Source organism: Chaetura pelagica, unplaced genomic scaffold (assembly GCF_000747805.2).
Source record: "Chaetura pelagica isolate M959 unplaced genomic scaffold, ChaPel_1.0 scaffold354, whole genome shotgun sequence".
NCBI lineage: Eukaryota > Metazoa > Chordata > Aves > Apodiformes > Apodidae > Chaetura > Chaetura pelagica.
In genome coordinates, this window is record NW_009953299.1 from 935,894 (window position 1) to 946,511 (window position 10,618).

At 36.9% G+C, this 10,618-nt stretch overlaps 1 protein-coding gene across 1 annotated transcript in view; it reads right to left on the reverse strand.

Annotated features, from left to right (window-relative positions):
• The window catches only part of WDR25 (WD repeat domain 25), a 55,891-nt gene extending 47,513 nt beyond the window's left edge, over positions 1-8,378 (reverse strand). Inside the window, exon 1 of the mRNA XM_009998005.1 lies at positions 7,662-8,378. Within this exon, the coding sequence (XP_009996307.1) occupies positions 7,662-8,378 (717 nt within the window). The remainder of the gene's footprint in view (positions 1-7,661) is intronic.
• Positions 8,379-10,618: the final 2,240 nt, after the last annotated feature.

Consider the following 10,618-nt stretch of genomic DNA (forward strand, 5'->3'; position numbering starts at 1 on the left):
GCAGTTGCCCACAGAGACCCTATGCAGAACTGGATAGCTTAATTTATGGTATTATCAGTTAATCTTCACAGAGACACCAGCTCATTGACATCTCCAGCCCTGATTTTTAGTTCCCTAGTAGGCTGGCTATACTGGGAGGGACAAGCTTGCTTACTTCTCTGCTACAGGCTACCCTTTCTTCTACCTCATTGTTAAGGATAATCTCCATCTTTCTGGATTTCCACAGAAAGGCTTGTTAATAACACTGTCACAACAGGCACGTCCCCCATGCATCTCACCTGCAGCTACTATGTACCTCTTGGTCAACGTCAATCAAAATTCATAGAGGTCTCAGTATTTTTCCCTCAAGACTTTACCAAACTAAGGAGCTGAATAAAAGGGAAAGACATTGCAGAAGCCCTAAAGGAGAGAGAAATTGAAATGTATCTACAGCCAGCCTCAAGATACAGCCAGGTTCATTAACTCTACTGCTCTTGGAAGAAGTATATTTTCTAAATTTTTCTTTAAATAACTCCCAGTTTTGGTGAGAAACACAGGCATATTAGCTGTGTCATGAAATACCCATCTTCTCCTGCTCTTCTCCCTCACAGGAACATCCTCTAACATGGCCACAAAGCAGCCAAAAATGCTTTGCAAGACCACTTAAGGAATTGCTCTAGTATTCTTCAAGGAAATCATAATTCAGGAGACATGTCAAAGCATAAAGAAAAACTAATGCTCTTACAGAACTGAAAACCTAACCCAGAAGCTCAGAGACTTAATGCACTTTTTCCCCCTTCTTTTTTTAAATGTCAGTTTTCACACAAGTGTTAAGATAAATTCTAATCCAAAGCAAAACTGAATTTAGTTCTTGTTAGTGAAGAAGGAAAGAAAACAATGGCCTTTCAAAACAGCATAGAGATCAGGATGGTGCTATTTATACTAAAAGAAACATATTCCTTTGAAAAATTCCTTTGAGGCACAAGAGTGTGTCAGCTACTAAGAACATAACAAAAACTATACAAGTCATCTCCAGCTGTGGATGCTGAGAAAGTGAACAAAGGCTTCACAACGATTTCTGTTTCCTTGACAACAGAATTGCTGGAAACAAGAAAATAATTTAAAAATACATCTTTGTGTAACAGTGATCTCTAAACGTATCTCGGTATTAACATACGAATGTGGAACAGCCCTTACCCACACGTGCCTTTGGGATGGAAAGATTAAAGTCCACCACCTTCATGAACTGTTCTTGTTCATGCTGACATGTATTAATGGCCTTTGCTGAACAACTGTGCGAGAGATAGGAATTACATCCTGACCTGCATTGTCATCTAGGCATAAGGACTGTTAGAAGTTTTCATTGATGATCAAGAACATGACTTCCTGCATGATATTCCTCTCTTACAAAGTAAGCATTATGGACAATACTTCTCATTCAAGTGTATGAAATAATTTTATTTTAAAAAGACCAAGGTATATTATGAAGCCCTTTCAGCACTCAGGAAACTGGCATTACTACACATGTATCTATCTAATAATAAGTGTACTTCCATCTTAATAGTCAGCAAGCTTAAAGGCCTTGGAAAAAATATATACATTTCTAAACAGGCAAGGTAGGAAGATCAGAATGAGGTATCATAAAGTCAGCTTTGGTACTTCAGAATAGCCTATTTATTAGCCTCTTCAACACGAAAACAACAATCTTTTTTTCACTTGTCTAGGCACGCAGCACACAATTTCCAGAACATGAGAGTCTCCTTGCTATTTCCACAGATGATGAGGAGAACTTCTTGTTATTTTTTAAAATACAGTATTATAAGTGTACTAACATGAAAAAGGTCCTTTTCAAAAAAACATTTCCATTAAAGTGGAATATATGTTTTTAGTAGGATGAGTCCCCAAATTCTTATTGGCTACAGTCACAGAGCATTGTCACAACTGGATTTTTAAAATGAACCTCAGAATTGCAATACTTGGAGTACTAGCAGACTACTTAGTGAACAGTCTGAATCTAGCCTAGCAGTGACAGGGTTATCACCATCTGACAGCCACACAGGAGTTTATAGGAAATATGCTTGCAGCTTAAACTCCTTCCTTCACAAACAGATGTACATGTGACAGAACAACAAGAAATGCTACCCACTTCAAGTGAATTGAGTGCAGAATGGCTGAAAACAGAAATGGTAGTTTCCTACTCTGAGGCAAGGTAATGGCAGTATTTAGAAAATCTGTACTGCCACCATCAGTGCTACACACATTACCTGGATGAATAGATGCCTTCATGTTCTGCTGCTTTCTATCCAATACAACAGGATCACGAGTAACAAGTTCCTGGAATATACTACTATGCTATCTTTCTCCTAACAAACACACAACTAAAAAAGCACAAAAGGCTTGAAAATATGAATAAAAATGGTATTTCTTGTAGTACTTGATACACTCCAGGAAACAAAATCCGCACATTAAATTTGATTGTTATGAGTAATATACCACTCTAACTCTAATTATTACAAAAAGTCTCATAAGATTTGAGAAGTATTTGGAAGAGCTCTCTTGAGGTAACAAGTCACAAAGAAAAATTACTTTGAAGCTCAGAAATCCCAACCCGAAAACAAGCAGAGACCTGAAGAATACTTAAAGGCATGATAAACCTTTGACTTCTTCTTTTTCTCTAGGCATCTACTTACAGACCCTACTAGAGACTGACCACAGGGCTAGAAAAAGCCTTGGTCTGAACCAGAATGGCTGGTTTTGTGCTCTTAACCATAAGGAACAGGGAACACCTCTGTTCAACTGGCTGACATCATTAAACTCATTTCCTTGTAGATTCAGCTGTGAGTAAGTGGAGATCAACTTCAACTAGACAAGTAGGGAGCAAAACGCAGAAGAAAAATTTGCAACAATGTGTTATAAGTCATCTCATCAAAGTGCTATTAATATAAATTTTGCATACTGAAGAGTCACAGTACCTTCTTTCCTCATCAGTGGAGGGTGAAAGTGCTGAAAATGAAAAAATGCCTCCTGTGATGCTCTAAATAGAAAACCAGTAACACAGAATTAAAAGTTTATAGATTATGTAAAGGTGTTACCTTCAGTTAATTTTAAGACAAAATAGGAAATACAGAATAATGGTTGTGAACAACTGCTAGAAAGCTAAGTGCAGCATAAACAAGTAGTGAAAATGTTCACATCTCTGTGGCTCTATGCAATGATAAGGTCTTCCAAACAAATTACTATAACAACCTGAATGCAATATAGGGGTTTCTGCAATTGGTGAACATGACTTTCAAGAAACAACACTTTATCTACCCTGAAGGAGCTGTACTTAACGGTAACCTGTGATTTTGGATTCTGTATTTAGGGTTCTAAACCAGAAATACTTAAACAAGGTCTGATGTTCAGAAAGTGTTGAATACCCACACTATGGAAACTAGGCACCTTTAATAATGCTGCTAAGTATTAAAAATTATGCAAAAAATTAGGCAACATATTAAAATCACAAACACATTTTCAGTGTTTAGGTAGGCAAAAGCAAAAATGGCAGTAGTAGCCTAAATTCAATTTATAGCAGCTATTCAAACAGAAGATAAAGAAGTGCTACTCAAAGAAAACAAATTTAATCAGTTCAATGACCTTTCACAATCATTAAAATACATATTTAAATAGAAACATAAGCCACTGATAATAGTTAGAATGTAACTGTGAAGAAAAGCACTGCCACAGTGAGAGCTCCCAAAAGTACTTTCTCTAACTTGAATCAGGTTTTCTGCCCTTTACTCCAGCTACCCAGGCTGGAGTTACTATCAGCTTCCCCCTCCAAAGGAGAACCTCAAATCCTGCCAAAGCCTAAAGCGAAGATTATTTTTTTTCCCATTCCTTACAAATTTAAACTTTAGCATGAAATATTCTTCTATTAATGCTCCAGATTTTAATAATTGTGGGTAATTAATCTCCAGTATGTGTCACTCCCCATATGAGGTTCTATCTTACTTTAAGGTCTCTATGAAGTTTTCTTACACATCTTGCAAAGCAAGCATAAACTGTTGGGTTTTCATACACACAACATGGAGGCAAACACTAAAGCCTTCCAGTCTTCAGAGACACAGTTCAGTTATCATCCCTTTCTCAGATGCTGAGGAGCCCCATCTGCTGCCAGAAGTGCTGCTGTAGAGAATTACACCCCTGAGCTGATAACATTTTTTTCAGCTGTACCACTTGATAACTTGTTTAAAAAAACAAAAATGCAACCGTAACAATAAGAATACATTTATTGTAAAATATAAAACCCTCCGAAAAAGGACATTCCTTCCTAAATATGCAAGACACTTATACAAACTTCTTCAGGTGATCTTTCCTGACACTATGATGTTCTTCAGTCAACACAAACTGAACACATCAACTCACTTTTTGAAAACATTTATTATGACTTACATGGATTCATAACTAAGATGGCTAAGTGCACACTGGTTAATCTGTGAGAATACAGAAGGAAGACTATTATTTTCCCAATTTAAACAGGATACATACACACACTCAAAAAGTAAGAAACCGTATAATCAGTTTCATATATAAATTTTCGATATATTCCTGTGTGATATGGACAATTTAGTTGTAGTAATGTAGATGTGAATAAAGAAGTTAAGATCACTAAATAAAGATAAAATATTAGTTCTTTCTCCATGCAAGAAAAAATAATAAATAAATACTTTTCCAGAAATGGAAATTCTTAGTTTATAAAAATCTAAAAAGGAAAATATTTTTAGTGCATAGGAACAGTAAAAAGATGCAAAACTGTTTGGCTAAGTACTTCAAAAATTTCATATGACTACAGATCTTTTGATTTAAGCACAACTTAAACTATCACAGTCAGTTTTGCTTAGACAGAACTCTCAAATCTGAGAAATCTCCACTAATGTAGGGCTATTCAACATATAGCCCTATGTCTAACGCACAGGCTGAATATAAACACTGAATCCACGACACTTACACATAAAAATATTCAGTTAGTTATTCACATTACTAACAAGGTACAGATTTTTGAGGCTCTGAATTGCCTACTCTCTCTGATCATGCAGGGATTTTAGGCTTCTAACTGTGCTTTGAATTTTATCGGAATCATATGTTCAAAGCAAGTAGTGCAAACATCCTGAGTGCCTGCATATTGCCATTAAAGGGAAAGACGACATGCTTCCACTGCCTGAATTTAAACTAGAAATTGCAAGCAGGTGACTTTTGGAGAGAGGAAAAAAAAAAAGTAAGCTGAGGAAAGCTACAGAATCAGAAAAAAAATAGTACGTCTACATTTGCAATTGGTTGTTTTATGCTTACAGAAGTTGAGAACTTTAGGCAGCAGTAGACAGCCAAAAAATCCACAGAAGATAAACTGCTGTCATAGTCATTAGAAATGTATCACCCAAGAAAGTTTGTGCAATTACTTTCCGAACATCAAGTCAATACTTAATCTAACCGTGCCCTCTGCTGGCCTGAAAGGTACTTATTTTGCAGGTGCCAAAGGTAAAGATGCTGCTGCTTGTATCATTACAGCCTTTGACTTCTGTGTTTTAAGATACTTTGTTACAGTTATTACTTCATTAATGTTTTAGACTAATGCTCTGAAGTGTTACCAACATTGACACAATCTACTTACATAGAATTTCCATGGTTTGGGGCACTTAAAGGAATTAGATTTTTTCAAAAACTAGTCTTCCTGTTTGGAAGATTGCTTCCAATCAGGAATGGTAACACCACTTTAGAAAATGATCTGTCTGTCTGCTTAGAAGACAAAACAGGCTATCCTTTGCAGTTTTTAAGAATTTTATATTGTAGTAACAACTCTCATTTTAGACTGTTTTACCAAATCTAACACACCTGTGATTTCACTCATCAGTAAAAGAGGCTCTGGGATAGATACATGGTGTGACAGTTTAAGACAAAAAGTGAAATTCAGACATACTGGAGTCAGAGGTGCATGTAGTTTTGTATGATCCAGTTTGAAATTGCTGCTTACCGAAAACATCCATAGGCACTTTTTGCATTTCTCAGTCTTTTCCTTCTAAGCCTGTTCTTCAAGCAGCAGCCAACATTTAACTTATTCAAGACATTGAAGAACACTTGGAAAGAAAAACAAAGGCACTTCTTCTTTCTATTTAATCTTTACAACAAAGATGTAAAAAGCATCTTGGGATAGAAGATGAAGGAGGAATTCCCCGTAGCTAAGAGTATTCACTTTGATAGTGGGATAGGTTATGCTGACTTCAGAATCAGTGAAGTTATTATAACTTAAGAGGATAAAAGATAAGAAACTGAGAGGAGAAATTTTATTCACGCTGTAGATGTAGGGTTTTTTCTGCTGTGAGCATCAGTTATTTCACAGACATTAAGGAGAAAAAAGCAAAAACTCTCTCCAAGATTTGAGAACACCACTGCTTCAAAGATACAAAGTCAGCACCTATTTCACAGGGCCCCATGGCACAACTGGGGAAAGAGGAAAGAAAAAAACTTCTACAATAAGAAAAATCACACAAAAGCCAAAATAAATGAAACTCAATTCTCCACTACAAATTAAATAGCAGAAGGCTTAATAAATAAAGACATCTTAATTTTAATGAGATCATTTAAGAATATTTTTCCTACATTAAATCAGAAATCAAATTCAGTTTCAAAGTTCCCTCCCCTCTTTCGGTTTTAGAAATATGCTGATACAAAGAGTGTTGTTCTTGCCTCTGCTTAGTAAGACTGACTTAGAGCTCTAAGCTTTAGAATCAAGTTTTTAAATAATTGTTCCTGCTATATTAAATACATGTTAAATACAATAAAGTATGCCTCCCACCAAAAAATACACTTTCTGTATATTCTTATAAAAATTATGTTCTTGTGTATACCCACTTTGCAAGACTATTATTTGAAACCAGAGGCAGCATTAGCCCTGTATCTGGGAAAGCATACACATAAAATATTTTTATCACTCATTGTTAAAATAAAAGTAAGACTCATTGGACTGATTAAATTAATAAAGAAAGAAATTAAGCCAAATTCACTAAAGCTAGAAGGAAAATACAGTTTTAAGTAGTGAGCAATTAAGCCTCAAAACAAAATTATAGTAGGAAGACTTCTTAGATCACAAGAGGACGCTTTTCTGGGATGCAAGATCCATGACACTAGTTCAGATGAAAAAAACATCCCACCTGACTTACATCCTCCAGCCACAGTCACTTAGGTCTGTCAGAAGGCTAAAGTTCCTCAGAATAGTATTGCAGGATTGACTGTCAGTTGTTTAATGACTTCAGTGACTTAAGGCTGAACTTGTGTCCAGACCACAGTACTTATCGCCACTGTGTCATTAAAAAGTAGAAAATAATGAAAACCTAGTATTGATACAGATTATGAGAAACGACCTAGCAGAAATCTAACTCCTTAAATTGAGATCTAAAGCACTGACATCTCCAAAACAAGCAAAAAAAATCCCACATTCCAAAATAATGGAATTGATTGTAGGTGTAGTGAAGGATTGGGCTACAAGTTCATAAGGGTCTCATACCGTAAAGCATCTTCTCAAATTTTGAATACTTGAGAAATGTTAAACACACACAAGCAAGGATGTTATTCCCGGAAGACGCTAATTCAATAATAATATTGTTAAATTGGATGATTGGGCCACAAAGCATCTTGGTTTACATTACCTTGATTGTTTTATCCATAGAAGCGGAGAGAAGCATGTGACTTCGTTCTCGTACAGGAGACCATTGGATTTCATTAACAGGGCCGCTGTGCTTAGACATGCAAAATATTAAGCTTCTAGGGACTTCAGTCAATTTATATTTGGACCCCAAATATGGCTTAATTAATTCAGAGGTCTTTCTCAAAGTCTCCTCTCCTGATATGCCTAGCTTAACATCACAGTCTGAGCTCTCTCTCTCATCAGATTCTTTTTTTTCAGGCACACTGGAATTTTCTTGACGTAATCTTTTAGGGATATATGGTCTAATTCCTTTTATGGCAGTAGCACTGTCTTTATGTATTCTCTTCTGGGAAACAACGTTTCCAGAGCTTGCTGAAGAGCCTGATGCGTGTTGATAGTTTTTGTAGGACACACATAATGCAGTGTGGTCACCGTATGCTCTCCTAAAATAAGGAGATGTCAAATCAGTGTTGTTATTCTGTGTATAATGCTCAGGGGGATCTTCATAAACAGGGCTGGTGCCAGAACTGTCAGTGTTCTCAGCAGGCCGAATTTCATATGTAGATTTTGTACCCCAAGTTTCAGGTGCAAAGTACTGAACACGATTCACAGAAGAACTTGGAAGGTTTGTTTGTCTGCTAGAAGTACTGGGGACTTCAGTCTTCTCAGTTTCTGCCTCAGAGTCTGAATCATCATAAGCAACGAGTGACGAACTCATTATGACTAGACACAGCAGACTCCAGAAATCTCAGAGCTGGAATCCTCCAAAATGATGATCTACAATAAAGAATTGATTATTCAGAGCACAATTTATTACAGAGTCTACAATTTGAGTAACTTACAGATAGAAATATATTCTTTTTTAAAACTCCTTAACTTTTATTCCTGTTTATTAATGGAATTTATTCTTCCATTAGAACACATCTGTACATTCAATTATGCAACACCATTTGCCTCCAAGCATTTTGCACACATTTTTAACTCACCACAGAGATGTATTTGCATACCACAGAACAATGAAAATGAGCTTGAAAAGGAAAACAAACTTGCAACATAAGAACTGCAAATAACTTTAACCTTACTTGCAGTAGCGTTATTAAGAATGGAAGGGTTGAACTAGGCACTGAAAAAGTAAATAGATTTTTGACCAAGTCTTGCAGTTGAGACAATTTTCCAACTATATCCACAGAACCAGTTCCACAAAGCCTTTAGTTTTACAGAATAGGCTCATGCCAGATCCTACACTGAATTCACTACTTGCATTTACTGCCAGAAAAAGAAGAGCAGAGATGCCCTGTTTACTGTGAAATAAACTTTTTCAAAGTGTCTGTGAGAAAGAAATCTCATGCTGAGACTGTGTATGTAACATGCCAAATAATTCACCACCATAACAATCCTACAAAGCTTTTCCCAAAAATGTGGACAGAGCATGTGGAGTACAGGGTTGACAACATTCAAACAACTTAAGTGTCTGCAAAAATAATCTTTCAACCTCTGCTGTTTGTACTAAGAAAGTCCTGCTATCCTTCAATTGCTAGGATTGGTTAAATTGGGCATTTTATTGTTTTGTGTTCTTGACCAGCTCCTCATGCTAAAGTGATTTAACCCACACTTTCAGATGAGCTGTTGAAATTCTTGGTTTAGATCAGTGAAGAAACTGCCCTTGAAAGGACCTTGATTAAAATGAGAATGCTGTATGAAAGTCAGTATCTATATCATCATTTGCAGAATTGATGCCACAAAGGTAGGTCCTTAAAGATACTAATGCAGGAGTCATAGAACTTGTCAGGATTACACATTTAACTTCAGAAGTAGGTATATCTAATTAAAACAAGCATGTTTTGTTTAACCTTAAGAAGTGGTACATTAGAGGCTGTGGTCTGTACTTCCTAATGAAATTTTCAAGCACAGATCCAGAAGACAGGCTCCTAGTAAGATACATATTCGTCATCACAAATCCTTTCCAAGACAAGTGATCAAGGCCCTTAACGGGATCAAGGTGACTAATTTTTTTTGCACATAAAAGCACCAATATCTCCCTCTAGAGGACATTTTGTTATCTGACGTTTATGACAGCTGTGACAACTAAGAGCAAGAAAAAAAATATTTTTTAACAATACAGCTTCATCTATCAAAACAGGATTTCACTTAAAGAGCCTCACAAAAGAATGAGTAGTGTTTCAGAAAAAGTGAGCAATTCAATTCCAAAAGTGTAAACAGAATTTTTTAGCAGAAAACTGAAACCTCTTATCAAATAAACTGTAACTTTGAAGGACTGCATTTCAATTAACTGCAACAAGGGGTTACTATTTGTATTGCTGTGCTGAAAACAGACTTTCAAAGTTACTTTATTTAATTTTAACACACACACACAAAAATTAAGCAGAGATTCAGAGGTAAGAGCAAGACGATGCCTTGCACATACCAAGTTAAAGAAGTTTCCTATGGCGTATTGGAAAGAAACTGTCCCGTTCCATTGGGTCAGTATAAATCCACCTCATCACACCCGTCACCCATAAGCCCTAGTAATTTTGTAGAAGCAAAGCATCTCTGTCACCTTCAGACCTCCCATTCAACTTCTATTTTTAACGAGCCATCCCGAAGTTTCTTTTGCTCCCCGACTACAGGAAAACACGCAGGGAAAAGCCACAACACGCTTCACTAGAAACACGCTGTACCTGGACTGTGAATGTATTAACGACACAACTTAGAAGGTGCGAAGCTAAGAGGGACGTTCATACAGGTGGGACTTTTTCACATGACCGATTTATCCGAATGCACCGAACTAAAGAGCGTTCAGTTTGGCGCGGTCACGCCAAGTGACCGTAAATGTCACCAAGGGAATGACACCAAAGCCAAAAGCTGGAGCCCCGCGCCCCGGCACGGCCCGACGAGGGACGCAGCCGCCTCTGCGGGGACCTTCTCGCTCCCACTGCCCCCCAGCCCCGCCCGGGCGGG